We start from the raw sequence: 20,552 nt of genomic DNA on the forward strand, positions 1-20,552 counted from the left end.
CACACAGTATCTGCATGCTTGGTTTCAGTGTTCAGATTAAATAGGAAACCTACATGGTCAAAACCAATAATGTGCTCTTCTTCAGAAAGAGCAGGCACCCCTGAAAAGAGCAACGACGTTCCTTTACTTGTTCCATCACACTAAGAAAATAAAACAAGGAGCATTCCACATGCTTGCTTGATCCACCAGTTTGTTTATGGCTAAAGTGCAGTTACTGAGCTAGAGATGCCATCCTTGCGTGATGGTATCTGCTCGCTTCTCAGCGCGTATTGCTCTCAAGAACTTGAGGGCAGCGTCTTGTACGGATTGAGGATCCCTTTGGGGTCTAAGATGGCTTTGAAACGCTGCATTAGAAAGACTGCCTCATTGGGTTTGCTGTACTGAATGAACTGCTTTTTCTTGAAGCCCAGTCCGTGCTCTGCACTGATACTGCCATTGTATCTTGCAGTCCACTCGTACACAAATGGCTCAATGGCATCCAGCAGGGAATAGCTATAGGACTCCGCCGTGATGTTCAAGTGCAAGTTTCCGTCTCCTGGAAGAAAACATTGCAGAGGTGGGTCTGTAAGAAAAACTCAGTGGCCCTGCAACAGAGACTCATTACTGTCTCCTCCATGTACTCAAACAATGGTGCCTTTGTTAGTCTCCAAACTGTGCGAAAAAGGACAAGTTCACTGTCCTTCTACAAACATCAGCCTCTCCATGTGCAAATAATTCAAATAGGATCTTTGTTTTTACATGCTTTCAGTAAAATATTTGAGGAAGTGTTCTGAGTTAAGCTACTTTCAAATTCCCACTTGTGATTTTAAAATTCAAACAACTGTGCTGCATTAATTATTGTCCCACTATTGAGATGGCATGCCAAAGACTTCCCCAATGGTATTTCATAATGATCATTAGATTTTAATATGGCCCTTCATCACTTTCTCTCTCCCTATTATGTTTGTGCAATGTTCTAAATGCACTTTGGCACTGTGTCAACAGAAACAAAGCAAGCAGAACATTTTCTCCTTTTGCCACTTGCGTGTGATGGTATTTGATTAAGCACATAGTTGCTGGGTATTCAGAAGACAAAGCACACAAAGATAAACACAACTTAACTCATTCTCACTCTGAAACCTCTTCCTGCACCCCAGCAAACCCTCACAGTACACAGCTTAATCCTCAATACCAAGAGCTACCAGAGGCAGCCTTTGTTATGCAAACTTGTGTTTGCATGTCCTTCAAATAATCTCAAATCAAGTGTGCTGAACAGTATTCTCTTTTTTTTTTTTTTAACAGAACAGCTCTGCTAAGCTACCCATTTACCTGTATGTAAAATCAAATGAGTTTCAAAGCATTCTAACAAATGTACCAGCCTTTCTGTGCATTACTTTTATCACTCTCTTTTGGAGGGTTAATGGCTCAGACATAATTGATTTCCAATACGACTAATCACTTTGGACAAGAAAGCATTTATCTACCAAATTTGTCTAAGTACATTAATCAAATTGATGGTCCAATTAAACAACCTACATACTTAAATAGAAAGTACAGAGCAAGAAGGTACAAATGACCACTTCAGTGGCTGGCTGGCTAGCAACCTGCCATTAATATATGGAATGCAGCCTGAAAGCAATGAAATTCAAACACGAAGATCCTTACGCATCCTCCGCTTCTGACAGCTCTCAGCTATTTAGTCTATGCCTCTCATTAATCTAAAAACAACCTTTAAAACTACTAGGAAGGTGCACAGCAAAACCTGGAGCACAAAAGAGCAATCACCTCCTTTCCCAGCATCTACACTTACCCAAGTGGCCGTAGCCCACCACGTTTTTGGCACACTGGCCCAGCCGAGCCCTTGTGTCAGTCACGAGATCATACAGCTTTCCCACAGGGAGAGAAATGTCGTATTTGTAGACATAGCCATCGTGAGTGAGGGCCTCTGTGATCCTCTCCCGCAGGCTCCACAGTGTCTGATGAATCAAAGATCAAAGAAATCCAAATAAACCATGCACCTCTTGGGTTCTGTGCTTTGTGGCATGGAGGAAAAAAAAGCCTTGATGCTTCACACATAACATCAACTTCTGATTTCCCTCAATATCCTCTATCTCTTGGAAGCTAGTAATAATGCTTTCTTGGCAGCATCATACAGTAAAGTGATACACCAACTCTTCAAGCTTGACAGCACCCCACATAGAAAGAACACAGGCATGGGCATTCTCTCCAAAGTTGTTCTGGGTTTCCCAAGAAGTGGGGATGTGCCTCCTCCAGTTTAGTACTGCAAGGGTAGGTTTGGGAACTGGGACTGGAAGAAACATGGGTCAGTGTAAAAGACTCATGTTCACTGGGCAGACACAAATCACTCTCCTCACTGAGATACTATGTGTCTGTCTTGTTCCCTGGGACCACAGTCCCTGGCTCTAACACATTGTCATGCTGGCCTACAGACTTTGCTCACTCCTGGCCTTGCTGACAACTCAGCTTCTGGTTTCGATAGTTTTCAGGCAGTTTGGGTCCTACCCCAGCAACTACTGAAAGATGTTATTCATTATTCTGATCTTTTTAGAAGAGAAAACATCCACTGAAACTCCAAATATTCAGGCTTTCTGGGAAGAATCAGCAGTGGTAAGTATTCTCTCTTAGCGTTCTTACTCAATATGCCAAATAAGCTACTAGATCACTCAGGAACGTTTATACCAAACATCAGTCTGAATATTTCCCTATTAAAAATACAAATCCAAATAGAGAATCATGTCAAAGAGATTTGCACAAGAGGAAACGATGACTTGCCTTTATTTTCTTATCATCTGTTGCCACAGTTCCATCAGTGACCAAACCAGAATTCATGGCCTGTTCTAGGAAGTTGTTCAATTTTTCTTCATCATGGGTCGAGTTGGAGCCTGAAGTTTCAATTAAAACATAAAAAGGGCTGCCTGAAAGTGAGGGAGAACAGAATAAGCAGATGCTCTGGGATAAAAGCACAGGAATTTAGTGCAGGTTCTGGTGCTTTTCCCAAGCTTAGCACATTTCATAAAGTTGCTCTACTGCCCAGATTCTCTGGTGCCATGCGGAAGGGTAGCTTAAGTGGCAATCTTTTATCTGTAGGGCACTTTTACATGCTCTATCCTTTACCTAGCCACTGCTTTTCAGAAACCTAGCAGTTTTGTGGAAACAAACAGAAATAAAAAGTCGTATGTGTTTGGAATTGAATACTGGGTACAAAAATTATGAGGGATGCCCACACACTCACTGACACACACACACAAATATATAAAAAAAAAAAAACCTAGGCTAAAAATCCCTAAGCTGTACAATGCCTCTTTCTACAGCACAAATGACACTGTTACCTGCCACTGGGCTGGACAGCTTGAGATGTCTCTCAACCAATTCCATGCACTTCTCATCCATGAACTCATAGGCAGACAGGATCTCTCCCAGCATGGCTCTGCAGGTTGTAAATGTTTCCAGAACCTTAGTGAAACTCTGGCACCCTTCAGACAGAACACAGAGAGGAATCAGGAACAAAAAACAGCCCCCCAACACCTTGTAAAAAGTTTTAAAGTCTATCAGGCTTCAAGTCATCTTTCCCATCTCTAGAAAATGTAAACTGCTACCCTGTGTGGGTTTAGATCAGCAGTTCCTGTAATGGTTTGAGCTGGGAAAGGTTTCAGAGCAGAACAGCAGGAGGATATAGCAATTAGTCTTTGTTGTGGCAAAGACCTCTTGAACACTCTAAGACAGTTCATACCAAAATGTCTGCCCCACCCTCAGTTCTCAGCACAGGCAAGGCGGCGACCCAAGAGAAATTTAAAGGCCACTGTGAGAGTCCAGGCAAATTCTGGTGTCCACTGCACATATTCCACAAGTCTGTCAGCACTTGGAGTCTACTCGTCCTCTCCTAGGAGTTTAGCTCTCTGCTCTCATCTGATACAAACAAGCTGTTTGAGAAGCCCCTACTGGCCTTGGAGATTTTTGAGAAAAAAAACAGTCTCAGTGAAGGCTCCCCACAAACAACTCTGTTAAAAAGCCTCAGCGGGGACACCCCTGCTGAGGCTCGCTCAGAAGCCGCTTTTAAGCAGCTGTGCTTGGCCATGTACCAGGCTGATCCAGATCCTGGCCTGCAGACTTGACTTCCCAGCCTTGCCTTGTCACTATGGACTCACATGGTGACCGCTGGATTGCGGCTGCCTCTGCCTACTGTCACCAGACTTGCCCTGCTCACCTCACTTGGGCCCTGCTCACCTCACTCGGATACTGTCAGACCGGGCCCTTGTCAGTGAGAGCACTGTCCTGCCTGCCTCTCCATCCTGATAAGCTCCTGGCTCCCCTTCCCTTGCAGAGTGATCGGCCCTTGCAGGTATTTTACACATTTACACCACAGATATAAAATATCTGCACAGGTATTTTAACATACAGCATCCTACTATTTCTCAGAAACAAGCTGATGCTGGTAGGCTAGCTCAGCAGGCTAATCAGTGCTTTCTTCTCTCCATTCCTATTCCCTTCCCAGCCTCTGAATTCAGGTGTGCAATTATTAATATCAGCTCCTACCTAGGAATGCCAGATTCACAGCCTTAGGTTTCTGAGGACAGAGTATGGAGACAGCAGTGATAATTCCCAAGGTCCCCTCAGATCCGATGAAAAGCTGCTTCAAATCATAGCCAGTGTTATCTTTGCGCAGAGATGCCAAGCAGTTCAGAGCTGAGCCATCAGCCAGCACCTGTAGGAATATGGAGACCCAGTCAAAGCACCTACGTAGAAATCTGCGGTCATAAGCTTGTCTACTAGCAAGCTGATGAAAAGCTGCCACTAGCCTTGAGCAGTGGACACCAGCTTCAGCCCGTTCCCACAGTCTCGTCACTGTTGCTCCATTCCCAGCTCTTCCTTCCCTCTATATTCTACCTGAGTCTTCCCCCAAACTTTTCTGCTTCTTTTTATACGGTGCTGTTTGCACATGTTCCAGCAGGACAAGTAATAACAGAAGATAGAGTTTGCTCTCCTTTTCTTACCAGAGGTGGACAAGATCAGCCATTCTTTGCAGCCCTAGCTCCCATTATTCAACAGAAACAAGGAACACTATTTGAAACAGTGAACACAGTTAACCAGAATGAAGTAAGCCCTCCACCACTTAAGCCTTAAATCAAGGCTGAATGTCTCTAAGACATGTTATTAAAGGCTGTTTTGATGCTAGAGGGACTAACCTGAGAGACAAAAGCTCTCCTTTCTGGGCCTACACAATAAAACCAAACCAGGCTTTTGCAACCTACCCAATTTATTTCCTATTAGCTCTCTGCTCCCAACCCACAAATTTTTTTTAGAACCACTAATCCCAGCCTTTACACACAGAAGCACAGGCCTGTAGGGCAGAAGCAGGCTGAGGAACAGGGAAGACTCTAGGAGAAAGCCAGCAGCCAAACAAACCCAAAGCGGACAGCTCTATTAAAAGTCGAGTGAGCAGCCACTATAAGAGTGCCGTAGGATGGATTTAGCAGAGCGTTCCAGAGACCCACCGCTCCACAGAGGAACCAACCTCATGCAGGTAACTTGGGATCACCAAATCTCTCCCTACCTTCTTCTCCGGATTAGAAAACCACCTAATATCACTTCTGTCAGTAAGCACAGAGGTGAAAGCTGGAAACTGCAGTAGCAGTAACATGCTACACGCATGAAGACACTTGTTGACCCTTCTCAAAAGAGCCATACGAGGAAAAGTTAAGAGTGGAAGCCTGGAGAGGAACGTGTTTGCATAATGGATAGCTAAGGGCTAGAATAGCAGGGAACGGGGTAAGAAGTAGAGGTTCAAGCACAGAAGGGAACTGCCAGGTACTCGCCTTACCACTTCCAGTCCTAGCACTGTCCCTCGGAGAGAGCCGTATCTCAAGAGCCGTAAGCCTCCAGCATTTGTGGCCACATTACCACCGATGTGACAGCTACCTTTCGCTCCCAAGTCAAGTGGCATGATAAACCCCTGTTCCTCCAAGTACTCGTTGAGTTTCTCTAAGATGCAACCAGCTTGGCACATAAGGATTCCTGAAACATAAATGTTCTGCTACAAGCTGATGCCCAAGAAGGCAGCGCCTCCTAAAGAGGCGGGATAAGTACAAGCAGATGCAATCACCTCTTCCTCCAAAATTTTCTGGGGTTCAATGTAAACGCACAAGAAGTCCATGCATGCTACAGGGCATTGTCCAACCCCTCAAGCCGAGGGGAGCTTTGCCATTGCCTTAACATCTGGTCATCCACAACTCTGGACTGGTAAAACACAATGAGATTAGGTATATCTCTGCCTGTTGTTCTCTCTCTCTCTGTCTAAGAACTGAAATACTCAATCCAGCCTGGTTCCTAACTCTCCAAATCCAAACAACCTGTAAGTTTTTCCCATCCTTCCCTTCCCTCTGCCAGTGTAGTTACCACGTGCCTTCTTCAACACTATCATCCTGCTCCACCTGCTGGGTTTCTCATCTAGATTTATAAAGAGGTAATAGGATGTCCATGTTTCTCTTCTCTCTTTCTTCCTCTTTCTGCCACCAGATGTATTTTTACATCCGCTACTGTTATAACCTAAGCATTACATCAGCAGCAGGAGCCTGGATGAAACAAACCTGTGATGCTCCTTATGATGCTGCTGGGCTGAACCTTGCTGATCCAGCATTTATTGTCTCCCAGGAAAATGGCTGGTTGAGGGCCTGAGACTCGTTTCTGTGCCTCACATCTCTACGATATTTACCAGACACCTTGTCAAAGCTGATGATCTGGTTCATGAGGACAGTGGAGAGAATGATCTCATCAAAGACAGGAACGCTGCCCCCAACAAGGCCCGTGTTACCCCCCTGTGGGTTCACTGCCAGGTTCCTCTCATAGCAGTACCTGGAAGGAAAAAGGTTTCTGAAGTCTTATGGCCATAATCCAGTCTATCAGAAGAAGTTCACTTCTGTGAATGATGATACACATCATTTTCAGCAATTGGCAATTAACTCTATCCCTGCCGAAACCAGGACACACACAAACGTCTACTGTTGTGTGAATGCTCAATGCTCCTTAAAATTAAGCAGCATTTAGCCTAAAGATTAAATTGATACAAAGGGACAGTTTCACTGCTAAAGTGAGAAAGCACAACCCCTCACTAAACTCACCCAGCACTGAGCAAAGGAACGAACACTTGGGGTTACCCCCACGCATCTCTACAGATCTGCCACACAACATCTGCCTGGAAATCACAGCTCACTCTGTTTACATTTAAGCTATTTATGTAGCAGTCTGTTAACAACTTGACTTCCTCAGTGGGCTCTGACAGATGACCTCTGGCAGTGGTTTAAGACATTACTGCCCTCCTCCTCCCCTCAAGAAATTAATGCCCTGTAGGCAACAAACCATGTACATCTATGCCTCAGCTGCTTCACCTTCCAGCCTGCCATATCCCTGCAAAGCACCACCCAGCACATCCTCTCCAAACAGATAGCACAAAGCTGCACTGCACCAGCAGTTACTTCAGAAGCCCTGATTTTACTGTGCTCTATATATCTGTTTTAACAGAGCTAGGAGCAGGTTCATGCAGCTTTTAGCTCTTCAGCCAAATGGTGATCCTGCATACTGATGCCCAACTGGAGCCACGCCTACACCAGCGAACCAGGGAAGTGTTCTTACTGATTTAGTGGACAAAACATTAGCTCCTCAAACTGCCTGATTCTGGTCTAACCTTCTTTACCTTTTCAGATGGACCCTCCTGAATCCGTCAACACAACTGCTCCTCTTGAGCACTGGTACAGTGTCTAATTTTGACAATTTAGTAGAGCAGAAAAGTCATCAATACTGAATCCACTTGCTAATCTCTCCCCGCCATTTCTCTCCTCCACACTAAGCACTCTTACGACCCTTCTACTCAAAGCCATCAACATTGATTTGAGAAGTCTGCTGCTGCCCACTTTGCCTTTGTAAGGACATCTGGCCAGGAAAGATGAATTTTATTTTGTAAAACAAATGGAAGTTTGGCCTTTGTTTCTGCCTAATACTGACACGACACCATCACCCTAGAAAAGCCAAGGGCCGGGGAGAGCACTGGGCCTGGGAAATACAAGGCACAGGTTCAAGCCCCTTTCTGCCTTGAAAAATTTCAGCTCCCTATGTGAAAACATTCCTAATTAGGAACCTGTAGGTTTTTTTAGATGAGTGACACTGCCTACCTACCAGCACATGCACGCCCCCAGACTAGCAACAGCATGCAGTTTCTCCTGTCCTGGGAGCAGCTGGAACAAAAGGTATGTCAGGAAACAGTGGGCAGCCCAAGGGCAGTGGGGATATGGGGATATAAAGAGCAGAAGGGAGAGCTGAAGTCACCAGAGCTCAACCACAAGACATGCAGTCAAGAAGAAAACAGCTTCAGTAATTCCAATGGTTGAGCAATTAGTGCCTGAACATCTAGAAGTTCCCCTTCACCTGTTGGACCCTCTCAGATTAAACATGAGTTTCCTCATCACAAAGTCCAGCAGAAAAGGTGCACGTTACCTGAGAGCTTGAGACACCTCTGCTGTTGTCTGTGGCTTCAACATCAGCTTGCTACAGCCTGCAATGAAAGCAAGGGACTCTCAAGACAAGTTGTGGGCTCTACAGAGGTCAGAAAGAAAAAGGTGGTAAAGAATGATGTCTGAAATAACAACACTCCCTCTGCTGTTAACCACTTTTAAAACAAGTATTTTCAATAGCGGGCTTTCCCTTAAAGCACTGTAAAAGCTTTATCTCTATACGTAGACTTGGTTGCCAGTGGGGGCGATGGGAAATGTTTTATATTCTCATGAAATCTTTGACAAAAGTAACAGAAAATTCACACCACTTGTTTTCTGAGGTTCAGCCAAAACTTCAGGAACTGTTAACTGAACCAATTTGTTTCAGGAAAAAATTAGTAAGTTAACAGGGCTTAGATTTTTTTCTTTAACAAAAGCCTGAAAGATTACCAGAAATTAGGTAATTCTCAAAGGAATATATTCTGTGAGGAAAACTCATTTTGCCTGGTCTGTAGAAACATGGTCTGCTATAAACAGAAATGAGATTTTCTTTGGCAGACTTTTCATTCCGATACCTTAATGGAAGCAGAGAGGAGGCTTTACCAAAACTGAAAAATAAACAAGCTCACTTACCTCGGACTGATTTAAGCCAGTCCACATTAAATGGTTTCAATTCCTCTGGATTTGTGATAACTCTACCTGGCATTATGCGCTCAAAGAAAGCCACATCGCTGTCGGACACATGGGAGAAGGGCAGCCGCTGCACTTTGTAACGCTCACTAGTCAGCATGACCTCCTGGAAGCTGGAGGAGGCTGTGTGGAGCGCTCTCCTGCCCCGAGGCCTCATGCCCCACAGCATGGAAACCACACTCGTGGGTGCACCTGATGGTTTCCTCTGTTGAAGTGTCCCTGGGGCAGAAGTCACGCTCTGCTGTGCCAAGATCCTCCTGTGGAAGCTCGTCAGCCATCTTAGCCAAGTCCAGCGACTCCACACAGAGCAGCGGGGGACCGCAGAGGAAATCCCCATGATCACCCTGGAAAGCAGAGGCCTAGCTCATGTGCAAGCTCCCCTCCACACTGCCCCAGCTCTGGGAGTTCTTATCCCAGAGGAAGCAACCTAGGCACTCTCCCAGTTTGTGAGGAGCTGGGAACGGGCCCCTCTATGTGTGACAACCCCTCGGCCAAGTGATACCCCGGGGGTGGGGGATGAGGGGATACCCATCGCATAGCACCTCAGGCAGAAGCTCTCCCTTCAGCCGTGACCAACCACCCGCCAAACCCCAGCCGGGACACGGCAGTCTCACGCACCCCTCGGGGGCGGCAAACCCGGCCCGCCCGCCACCGCTTCTGGGCCCGGCAGCTGCAGGCAGCAATGGAGGTTGGGCGGCTGCGAGGCACTGCTGCGGCCGGGCCCGGCCCCGGCCCCCCTGACGCGGTCAGGCCGGGGGGTGGGGGTGGGGGGTGTCTCTGCCGCCGCGCACGGCGCACGCGCTCAGCACAGGCGGGCGGCAGCGCCGCCTGGCGGCAGGAGGCCGCCGCAGCACCCCCAGCGCCCGCCCGCCCCGCGGAGCCGCCTGGGTCCCGGCGCCCGCCGGCAGCCGCCCGCCCCGGCGTGCCCTTGCAGGGCTCATCCGCGCGGCCCACGCCTCACGTGCACGCCCCCTCCTGTCCGACACTGCCCCACGCAGGGCATGCCCACGTCCTCCTCTACAGCACAGCCTCGCACAGAGCCTGCCCGCCGCGGCAGCACAGCCAGAGCACCGGGCACTCATCCCCAGGGTACAGCCACCCACAAGTCACCGCCACAAGCACTCCTGTGCTGCCGCAACACTCACGCGTACGTCTTTGTTCCCAAAAATACTTTATTTATAACAATATATCCATAACATGATCCAAAAATACAGATATACATTTTTACTTTACATTCCTTTTTTTTTTTTTTAATAAAAAGATTTATATTCTCTTCCATTTACAAAGGGAACATAGATCTAATTCCTTTAAAAAATAGAACAATCGGGTTAAAGTCATTTCACCTCCAGTTTGGATGAGCTGCAATAAAGCTGAACCCCGCAGGGTATTTGGGCGTTTCGACAATCTTTAGTGGAACACTTGTTTACGTATCACAGTCTTGTTCACCCTTCTCCAGAAAAGTATATTTAACACTGTACATTCAAAATTCAGGAGAAAGATTTAAATCCTTTAGTAAGCAAAAATGAAGGCTACTGGTATTTCTGTCTATACAGAGTTTAAAAAAAATCTCTAAAGCCAGGTGTAAGCACCCAAGAGATGCTCTTGAGCCTGTCAGAGCCCCTGTGCTGATATGTTCCGAGGGGGACAGTTTATTGCTGGTATCAGACGTTCTGACACATTAGAGATGTTACATCGTAAAGAGGAGGAGTATGTTGTTCCTCACACTGTTCACGATTCCTAGCCAAGTATCTTTCCTTTTGAGGGCTGATGCTAACTTCTAGAGCTTATTTTTCTTTTTGCTTTGCTGGTTAAAATGGAAAGCCTGCTCTTCCGAGCCCCAGAAAGCACTTGCTAACGAAATGCATTTTGCTGTCCTACCTGACCGTCTCTTCTGAGCTGAGGGTGGTCAGCTTCGCACTTACTCATCCATAGCTGTGCACTTCCATAAGGGCATGTTTCCAACAAGACCTCCAGAGAGGTGCAGTGGAATTGTGAGATTGGTTCAAATCAAATGCTTAATCTATGGTGATACCACTACTAATAAAGCCGGGGGGGGGGGGGGGGGAGGGGGGAAGTTGTATATAATACCATTGGATGGAAGGGGAAAATAAAACCTGAAACAGCATCAAGACTAGTCTTCAGGATGCAGTAACACTCCTGCATTAATCCAGTGTAGCAGGTCAATGAGATATAGGTCTTACTCACTGGTTACTGAATTACAGGCTGGCTCATGAGGTATCATGATTAAATTTGCTCTCAAAAAAAGAGGCAGAAAGAAAAGAGAGCTGACTATTTCTAAGCTCAGGTTTGTGTGACTGTGCTTTTCCTCCTCCTCCTTCCCTCCAGCAATCTGCTTTTAATTTGTCTGTGTGCTTTCTGGGTGCTATTACAATGGCAACAATGACAAATGCGCATCATCTTGTAAACGTAACTATGGAAACTTCATATACAACATATGGAGTGATGCAACACAGCGAAGACACATGCAACATCACACTTTAAATGAAAGGACCCTGGAGACAGGGTTTGTTTTTTTTTTTCCCCATAGCAGATGCAATGAATCAAAATGTTCACAGAAAAGCTGTCTCAGTATCAAGAGGTTTCTTCTATGTCAGTCTTGACATACCTGCAGCATCTACAAAGCCCAACAGAGCAAAGCGGGGAAGGAAAATTGGCAAGAGCTGTGTTCTACTTTCTTTCATTGCAAAATACAAGTAAGAGGGTCAGTGTAACAAGGAAAAAGACTTTTTGCTTTTGGAAACAAGTGCCAAAATCTGACTAGAAGTGGTTTTTTCTTCTGCACTGTTTATTCAGATTGTTTTTACAGCAGAACAAAAGCATATCTGGAAGTTTCTTAATGCCTTTCCAGCAGTCTATACCAAGAGCTCCTGCACAATGGTATGCAAAGTAGTACACAGCCCTGCACAGAGCTGCCATCAACAGCCATCAGGGATCACAGCCAGCAAAGTTCATGAACCCTGGTGCATGCTGCTGCAGGGGGTTTTGGAGCTTCCCCCCCCTCCGCCAGCAGAACCACCTTTCCCACAACATCTTTTTTGGTAGGTGGGTAAGTCCCATAATACAGGGGATATATATGAAGACAAAAGTTATCTGCGCTCTTCCCTCAACTTCTGCATGCACTGTAACTCAGAGGAAGGAAAAAACAGACAGACTTTTGTTTTCCTACTCCTGATTTCCTTCTGTCCTGCTGCTGCAGCAACTGACACTGTGATGACAGCAAGGATTCACATTCGTAATCTGAAAGGCAGCTTAAAGAAGCCAAGAACATGTAAATGTGCCCCCACTAAAAAAAGACAAGAAGTAATTTTAAAACATTCCTGCTGAATGGCATTCTTCAATAGCAGTGCTTCATAGCAAATGCTATTCAAAACCCCCCACCAAGCTACCGCATGGCTGCCTTTCAGCTTTGCGGCGCCATCATAGGAATGTACACATTGTCGTTAGGGAGCCTCCCCTTAAAGCTTGTTTTCCTGATTTACCCAGGTGCAACACAGGCAAACACAAGTAACAAAAATCAGACCTTCATCTTATTTTATGAATAAATCCGACCTTCTATCTCTACAAGAATACTGTAGGTTTCATCTTCACAGTAATGTACTTAAAAGGATCTTCAGAGAAATGGAAACAGCCAGGAAAGGTAACCCCTCTCTCAGTATTACTGTCACTAAGAAACACTGCAGGAAATTCCTTCGCTATTTAAAGGTTTTCTCCCAAAAGAGACAAACCTTTTCTAGAAGGAGGTGAAAAGTCTAATGGTTTGCTTCTGTTAAGGTTCATGTGAATGGGGGCAAGATCAAGTAAAATAAAGGCAGTGCAAAGGTAGGCAGAAGAAATTCCCCAAAAGAGAAGATACCATCATACCTCTCTCCCATCCCTGCCCTGTCAAAACTAAGCATGGTACTTTGCTTTGAGGAAACGGACACCAGAAACAGTTAACCAGCTTTCCTGTTCCTTTCTGTACTAAAGAACTGCACAACAAATGGACCTAACATGGAGCTTACTTTAGCCTGACACCTAAACAATGGAGCCTATTTCTTTCATGCAGGCTACATCGGAGAAAATTCCTTCTTCTCTGCTACACCAAGCTCCAGGCCTAAACTATTTCCATGATGGCAATGCACCATGCTGAAGATACAGGTATTTTTTTCTCCTGCAATGTCTTACGTGGTTTCCCAGACTCCTATAAACTAGCACAGACTACAGCTACTGGCTACCCTAGCACTTCATAGTAATACCGATTTCAGTGCTGTGCAAGTGTAACATAAATAAAATCCCTGTGGCAAAGGGATTTGGGACTCCCTCCCAAAGCCATTTTCTTATGAAAGAACAGGAATTAAAACTGGCCACTGGACAATTAAATATCATACCAGAAAAAGAAGGAGGGTAGGTTAAAAAAAAAAAAAATAATCAAAGATAATATTGCAACATGAATGAAGGAATATATTAAATTCTTCTTGCCTCAGAGGATGTATTCCCCTCTACTTGTTACTTCTTTTTCTTTCTTTCCTGAACACAACGAGGACAAAACCTGCAGGGAAAGAAAGGCAGTAATTAGTTCCTGAAGTTAAGCACACATAGCCCAAGAACTCTTTTTATTATTTGGGAATGAGTGGGTGGTAGGGTGGTTTAAAAGCAGCCAATTTAAGTAATTGCAATAATTTTTATGACATGCAGGAAGCCTGAGCAAATAGGAAAGGAACTCTACCAACTCAGGTGGGCAGAAGTGACAGATAGCACTAGAAGGCTTCCAGGGCTCATCAGCCCCTCACAGCTGTGATTCACCTTATTTCATTCACCTAGAAGTTACTCCAACTTTTCCAAGTTTGTCACACAAGCTTCCTCTACAGGCAAAAGAAAAAAGCTTCGTTCCTCCAATTCATTCCTTCCTCTCCTTCCAATGATTGCAGTTCACTTTCACTTAAGCCTGTTTCTCATAGGCATCTTATTAGATGAGAGCAGTCCATTAAATGGAAACTAAGTACAGAACAAGCCTATGATTCTTTCGAAGATGAGCACATATATAAGCAAAACCTAGAGCAGTCTTCAAACTTTGCTTCCAGAAGTGAAAAAAATAAATACGTCTCTTCTCAATTTTAACCACAGCCACAACTACGCGACAATACAGCAAACCTGAGATGTAACATGTACATGTTTACACAAGCCTCAGATCAAAAACTGCTCTGTTTATCACGTCATTTTGCATATGCCTGGGTCCTTGTTTTGCTCCCACCAGAATCTAAAGATGCCCGTTGAAGTAGACTTTAGGAAGAAGGTTCCGCTTGTACCTTCTACGTTCACACAAACCCAATCCCAATCCATAGAGGATGCAAACCCTCTGATGACAAGAGCAAAGGTCCTCTGTCAGGAAGGGTCACAACGGGGTTTTAATTCTCATTGTGAATCTTCTTAAGACAAATTGTAGCCTGATAAAAATAAAAAAGCTGTATGTTGTCATACTTACCATTTCCCTTTCGGCTTGGTGGTGAGATCCACGCAAGCAAAGTGGAACCATTCAATTGGGCACTGCAAAACAGAAAGGAAAAACCCACAGAGAAGACACTTAGTGTTTCACAAATGTTATTTTCATTTTGTATGATCTAATTGGGCAAGTACCCTCCTCCCCCCTCCCCCCCCATTTCACAGTGTTGTGATGTAGCAAACACCTGAAAATAAATCATCTCAAGTGCTTACATCTGGGTTGTCACAGCCAATCATTTCTCCATAGGACACCTGGTGACACAGGCAGTAGGTAGGTTCGTTAGGGTCCACTGGCATGTCTAGGACATCTGAGGGATGCACCGACAGGATGGTATCAGCAAACTCAGATCTGTGGACAAGGACAGATTGAGGATAAAACACTTTTCAGTTGTAGGCAACACCATGTTTCCAAGAGCTAAATCCCACTTGGGAAAATTAGTTTTTAACAATATCTTCCCTAAAGCACACTGACCCTACTTCAGAGTTTAGATTACATTATCGCATATTATCCAATAATCAAAATCATAACGTAGGTTTGATCAAACACAAAACATAAGCTTGACTATAAAGGATTAAGACAATGATTTGTAGATGCCATGACTACAGTAACAAAATTAACATACAGATCACTTCTGCTTGCGGACAGAAGAATCTGACTTTTTTCCCCCCTATCAGTTTTAATACATATATTCTTTTCTCCTTGCCAGGTATGAGTGAACCCCCTTGCTCTGATAGGAGTGTATTAAGTTGACCTGTCAGTAACACTCAGTGGAAACTATTTTTTTCTTTTCTGCCCCTCCATTTAGCCAGTTGGAAAATTAGAATTAACAGGGCCCCTCTTCTATAAATCATATGATAGAGAGGGGACATGCTTTCTTCCTTGCTTCACAAAACCAAATTAGATTACTCAAGACTATTTAGGACATGATTGTTTGAAAACAACCCCCAAAATTCTCCAAGATGTCTAGAACAACAATAAAACATCAGTTTTCCTCTCAATGGGCAAGTGTTTCTTTTTACAGTCAAGACCACAAGCAACTGTTAAAAATAGCCGCATGACAAAAATCAAAAGCTATTTTCTCCCAGCTTGCCAACAGCAACAGAGACACTGATCTTGTCTTTCCAGACAGAGGGCATTCCAAGCATGCTGAGTTTCCACATGCCAACCAAGGAGTTAATTAACAAAGCTGACTTGTCCTAAGCAGGACACTAATGAAATGGAGTAAGACCAGAACACTCTAACACCGCTCACCATCCAGACACGAGTCATAAATAGGGTAACATGAGCTTGCGGAAAATTCATGAAGCGTCAAGCCAAAGTCACCAGACCTGTGACTGGATATGCCTTACCCTCCTTTCAGTTTCTTCTTCTTTGGTGTATCTTCTTCAGACATTCGCCTGCCTCGACCACGAGAGCCTCTTTTGTCTTTCTGACTTTGTCCCTCTATAAAGGAAAAAAACCCATCATTTCAATTTATTTGAATACCAGAAAAATCCCCAGATGTTTTTCTTTTGATGCATTTATTGTTTTGAAAACCTTCTTTCATATGTAATAGAATATGAATGCTGATTCTGAATTACATTTTTATGCCACAAACATGTGAAATTGGCAAGTAGTATGACTGAGCACCAAACTCTTGCGTTCACAGTTTTGGCAATTAAATCACTGCAGTACAATGTTAGCCCGTATCGTTGCACAAGATACAAACAGCATCATATTTGATTAGACATGCTGTAGTAGGTTTTTTTTTTTTAAATCTCATAAACACTCAGCCAGTTAATTGGTTACTCAATAACTAATGTAACTTTTATCTCCACATCCCTGATCTTACCCCTTATTTCATAGTTCAAAGGCATAAAGCTGTACTGCTGTTAACCATGCTCAAATGTCACTGTAATCATACGAGATTTCCAGTACACATTACAGAAACTGGTACCTTCCTTTAACTTCTAATTTTTCCTGCTGTTCTCAGCTTGATTAGTATTCAAATTCTGGTAAAGGGAGGAAAATAAACAAATCTCTCCTCAAAAAGATCTTAGAACTTGGTAACAGATCAAGCCTGAAACTAAAACTGTTACACTCAAGAACATCAGTTCATTTTTGTCACAGTTAGCTCCCCCTTGGCCAGTAGCCTCCTTACAACCAGTAACCACGGGCCACCTCAGGGTGATCTGGCAAGCAGAGACAGTAAGTTAGATCCCAGCACTAGATTTTTCTTCATTTGTTTATTGCCCACCAGAACACTGTAAATATTTGAAGAGCATTAAAAAGAAGTAGAGAAGTACAGTACGGTGTACTTCTTTTCTTCCTCCAGAAATAGCAGCCTACTTTATATCTTAGGCTTTCTGGTTAGATATGCTCAGTGCTGGAAAAGGCTGTCAAACATACAAAATTTACGCACTTTTCAGGCTTCGAGATCCAGGGTTTTCAAAGTCACTGCCTTCCAGTTTATCTTTCAGATCTGCTTCAAACCGCGCCAAATCTGCATCCAGCCGGCGGATATGCTTATCCACCTGCACAGAAGAGGAAACCACAAACTGAATTAAAAAAAAAAATCCTCAAATGAAAACAGGAAGGTCTAAGGCTGTTATCAGCATGAACAGGAGTATAATACTTTAGAGCAAGTCATGAAAAGGGTATGAAACTGGAAAAAGGGAAACGGTACACACAAAGGGAATTAAAGTGGAGAGGAAAAAAAAAAAGCCAAAGGAAAACAGGAAAAAGCAAGAGGACCTAATCCCAATACAGGCAAAGAGAAAGGAAGGAAAAGGGGGAAGGAGGTGGCATAAAGGAGAGTCAAAGCAACTCAGACTAATGGTTTGCAGAACAAAACAAGACGGTGAGAGTTATTAAAGAGAATTGTTTTCTCCCTGCAATTTTCAAAATACATTATTCAACTAATGTCCGTGAAATGTGTTGAGTAGATCAGTCTATTTTTTCCGGCATTTCACTGGCACGCTATTCGAAGAAATTTGGTAATAAATACATGCTTCTGCTGACTATGTCCAAGATCAAGTCCATACATGTTTACCTTGGTACTACCCTGGTTGCAATAATGTGGCTTACAGAACAAAGATGTAGCAAAGGTATTTTAAGCCACCACCCCCAAACTGTGTTGCTGCAATACCTAGTCCTCAAATTAGTGGTTATCTAGGACATTTTTCAATCCCTGTGAAATAATTTACTTTTCTGCAGTATTTGATGGCAGTACTGCAGCTGCAGATGTAGCAGAACCCAGAGCATCTCTAGAAGCTGGACAAAACACGCTTAAGTACAGTCAAAAGGATTCCCCTCACTCAAGTTTTATCTATGGGATAAAACACACAAAGATAACAATTATTCAAGGGACAGCTAAATGGACACAGGATTAGAAGCAGAAAAGTGGAAAGCTGCATCTTATAAGTGAGATTTTTCCCATCAGGTCTATCGAGGAAAGTTTGGTGTCCAATATACAACCAGAATAGTGGAGCTGACAGGTCTGCTTTCTTTTGTCACTTGGAAATGAAGGTAATTGGGCAGATTTCCCTTAATTCCTCCACAATATAGTACTGAAGTTGACTTCAAAACATGTTGTTTATGACTAAGACCAGCCCTAAATAAATTATCGGGTGACAGGGGAGCTGCTGGGGCGGAGGGAGCAGGATAAATTTGCTGGCATTATTACACAGCAGAGGAGTACTACCAATCAAGCAATCTCCAAGTGGGATAAACTCATTTAACCTTTCACCAGAAGAGATGCCTACTTGACGCAAAACCTGCTAACACAAGGGAGAGCAGCAGTAAGAAAAATAAGCTTGAGAACTAATAACTTATTTTGGTAAGATGTTTAACCCAAAACATGAATACGTCAGGGAAAACGGACACTGTGGAAATGTCTTCCGTGTCCACCAGCAGCCCCATTCCAGAGTATGACCGTTTTTAACAGAAGTCTCACTGCTTGTGATCCTCACCATCTCGTACGTCTGCATGGCCAGCTGGACTTTATCGTCGCTGTACTCTTTACATTTGCTGTAGGCAATCTGGATTTTCTTCAGGTGTTCCACTCGCTCCTCGGGTAACATGTTCTTCACTGATTCAACGTATTCTGCTGCAAGACTGTCAATTTCTGCTTTCTTATCTGAACAGCAAAGCATATACACATGAGAAAGCTGTCTGCCCAAGCAAGTAGTTTTTTCTTCTACCTCTTTACGGTATTTAGAAGACCTCTCCTGACAGTTTTCTGACTTCCCCGATCCCTTAATGTATTTACCTTTTTAAAAAAAAATGAAGTTAAAGGTATTCACTTTTCAACACTTGTGGTGTGATTCCGATTTCTCAAGAGTTTTACAGTTAATTCAGAGGAGGGGCTCATGGTTAAGATCAGAAACTGAACCAATGGCTTCACAAACTTCAGCCTCTCTTCCCACAGGCAAAACATTGTATTTGCTACACAGCCATTTACCATTCTAATGGTTCAAATTAAAAATCATTAATGTGCAGCCAGATACCACACAAACCTCAAAAAACAAAAAAAATTGGTCTTGCAAGACACACAGCAACCTACAATTCGGTAGATGTAGAAGTGTGTGCAAGTAAGGCCATCCAAGGGGCCATCAGGTACTGCGATCACACAGCTGGAAGTTAACTGGCAACTGCTGAAAAAATACCTAGTCCTGTGAGCTGGAGCCCTCACAGAAAAGAAACAAACGCTGCACAGTGCTCAGGTTGAGAAAAGAAAAAGCATTAGAGGGGAGATACGTCCTGTAAAGCTGAGTCTCCACAGGGCTCTTCCTGTCCTTCAGGTTGAGGCTCTCTATTGGACTTCGCTTACCAAAATACCCAAACACACCTTCTGTTCTCTGATCCAACTCCCGCATCAGCTGGAAGTTCCTCTGCAGCTCACAAGGCAGGTTTTCAATACCTGGAACATAAAGGCCAAGAAATACTACAGCCTGTTCTCCTCATAGCAGCCTCTGACATGCAGCACTGAACCAACTCAGCAGAGCTACAAACACCACTGCCTTACAGGGCCAGCAGCTGGATTACCCACAGCTATGCTAAACATACACACGCAGAAGCAGCATGCGGCCCCTGTTCTTGGCTAGAAGCGCTCCAAGAACGAAGCCTTTGCAACAGGAGGCCAGCACTTGAACACACGCTTAGTCTGACGTACTGTAAACCGTCCATTTACATCAGGAGAGCTTAGGTACACGTACGCACGCACACAGGCCTTCGTGGGACTGACACTTACCCGGCAGCCGCGTTACTCCCGCTGTTTATTAGCGAGCCGGTCGCGCACGGCCGTGAGAGGAACCGAGCGGCGCCGCTGCCCGCGCCGTGAGGGCCGGAGCCGCCTGTCGGGAGCGCAGAACCCCGAGCCCTCCGCGCCTTGGGCGGGCGGGCGGGCGGACGGCCGTTACCAACGCCACAGACGGCGGGGCGGCGTGTGACGGCCCGGGGTGGGGGGAGCAGAGCGGCCTGCCAGGCGGGGCAGGCGGAGCCGCGCAGCCGGCCATCGCCTCAACCGCCCCGCTCTCCGGCGCGCAGCGATGACGCACTGCGGCGGCGGCGGCGGCGGCTGCTGCTGCTGACGCACCGCGTCACCGCCCCCCGCGCCCCAGCCCGTGGCGCAGTTCTAATTTCCGCGCCGCCACCGCCCCCGCCCCCGCCCTGGCCGCCGCCCGCGCTCCCCCCCCCCGCCTCCGTCGCCCCCCCGCTCCCCGCTCGCGCGGGCCCCCGCGCTCACTGTCCAGGTAGTGCTCCAGGTACATGGCGGTCGCCATCTTGCGGCCCGCGCCGCGCCACCGCTGCCGCCGCTTCCCGCCGCCTGCCGGGCCCGCATGACAAGGGCCGCGGCCCCAGCCTCATCCCATATTCATAGTCCGCCCGGCGCCCATTGGTCG

At 45.2% G+C, this 20,552-nt stretch overlaps 2 protein-coding genes across 5 annotated transcripts; both read right to left on the reverse strand.

The window, feature by feature from the left end:
* Positions 1–54: 54 nt before the first annotated feature.
* On the reverse strand, positions 55–9,921 carry D2HGDH (D-2-hydroxyglutarate dehydrogenase). 2 transcript variants are annotated; one of them, XM_076341831.1, is made up of 10 exons: positions 9,789–9,921; positions 9,114–9,514; positions 8,485–8,542; positions 6,710–6,849; positions 5,819–6,012; positions 4,534–4,702; positions 3,330–3,473; positions 2,773–2,915; positions 1,790–1,955; positions 55–535 (listed from the first exon to the last, which is right to left on the reverse strand). In XM_076341831.1, exons 2-10 carry the CDS (start codon positions 9,505–9,507, stop codon positions 276–278), a joined length of 1,668 nt encoding a protein of 555 aa, XP_076197946.1. In that variant the 5' UTR covers positions 9,508–9,514; positions 9,789–9,921; the 3' UTR covers positions 55–275. The 2 variants fall into 2 exon arrangements, with proteins under 2 accessions (XP_076197946.1, XP_076197947.1); XM_076341832.1 differs by lacking the exons at positions 6,710–6,849; positions 8,485–8,542; positions 9,114–9,514; positions 9,789–9,921 and adding an exon at positions 6,101–6,697.
* Positions 9,922–10,322: 401 nt separating this feature from the next.
* Positions 10,323–20,478, reverse strand: ING5 (inhibitor of growth family member 5). 3 transcript variants are annotated; one of them, XM_076341843.1, is made up of 9 exons: positions 20,396–20,478; positions 19,499–19,570; positions 18,621–18,787; positions 17,072–17,183; positions 16,020–16,113; positions 14,883–15,018; positions 14,653–14,714; positions 13,650–13,719; positions 10,323–10,642 (listed from the first exon to the last, which is right to left on the reverse strand). In XM_076341843.1, exons 1-8 carry the CDS (start codon positions 20,430–20,432, stop codon positions 13,677–13,679), a joined length of 723 nt encoding a protein of 240 aa, XP_076197958.1. In that variant the 5' UTR covers positions 20,433–20,478; the 3' UTR covers positions 10,323–10,642; positions 13,650–13,676. The 3 variants fall into 3 exon arrangements, with proteins under 3 accessions (XP_076197958.1, XP_076197957.1, XP_076197959.1); XM_076341842.1 differs by having other exon boundaries at positions 10,323–13,719; XM_076341844.1 differs by lacking the exon at positions 20,396–20,478 and adding an exon at positions 19,901–20,002 and having other exon boundaries at positions 10,323–13,719.
* Positions 20,479–20,552: the final 74 nt, after the last annotated feature.

Source organism: Aptenodytes patagonicus, chromosome 6 (genome assembly GCF_965638725.1).
Source record: "Aptenodytes patagonicus chromosome 6, bAptPat1.pri.cur, whole genome shotgun sequence".
NCBI classification, from domain to species: Eukaryota; Metazoa; Chordata; class Aves; order Sphenisciformes; family Spheniscidae; genus Aptenodytes; species Aptenodytes patagonicus.

Excerpts from the sequence above, each read along its gene's own strand:
- D2HGDH (XM_076341831.1), bottom strand. The coding sequence starts at position 9,507 with ATGGGGATTTCCTCTGCGGTCCCCCGCTGCTCTGTGTGGAGTCGCTGG. Across the intron at positions 6,850-8,484 it reads GAGGTGTCTCAAGCTCTCAG|GTACTGCTATGAGAGGAACC; the intron begins GTAACGTGCACC and ends TTTTCCTTCCAG. Across the intron at positions 4,703-5,818 it reads CAGTGCTAGGACTGGAAGTG|GTGCTGGCTGATGGCTCAGC; the intron begins GTAAGGCGAGTA and ends ATATTCCTACAG.
- ING5 (XM_076341843.1), bottom strand. The coding sequence starts at position 20,432 with ATGGCGACCGCCATGTACCTGGAGCACTACCTGGACA. Across the intron at positions 19,571-20,395 it reads CCTGGAGCACTACCTGGACA|GTATTGAAAACCTGCCTTGT; the intron begins GTGAGCGCGGGG and ends TTTATGTTCCAG. Across the intron at positions 18,788-19,498 it reads GTTGGATCAGAGAACAGAAG|ATAAGAAAGCAGAAATTGAC; the intron begins GTGTGTTTGGGT and ends TTTGCTGTTCAG.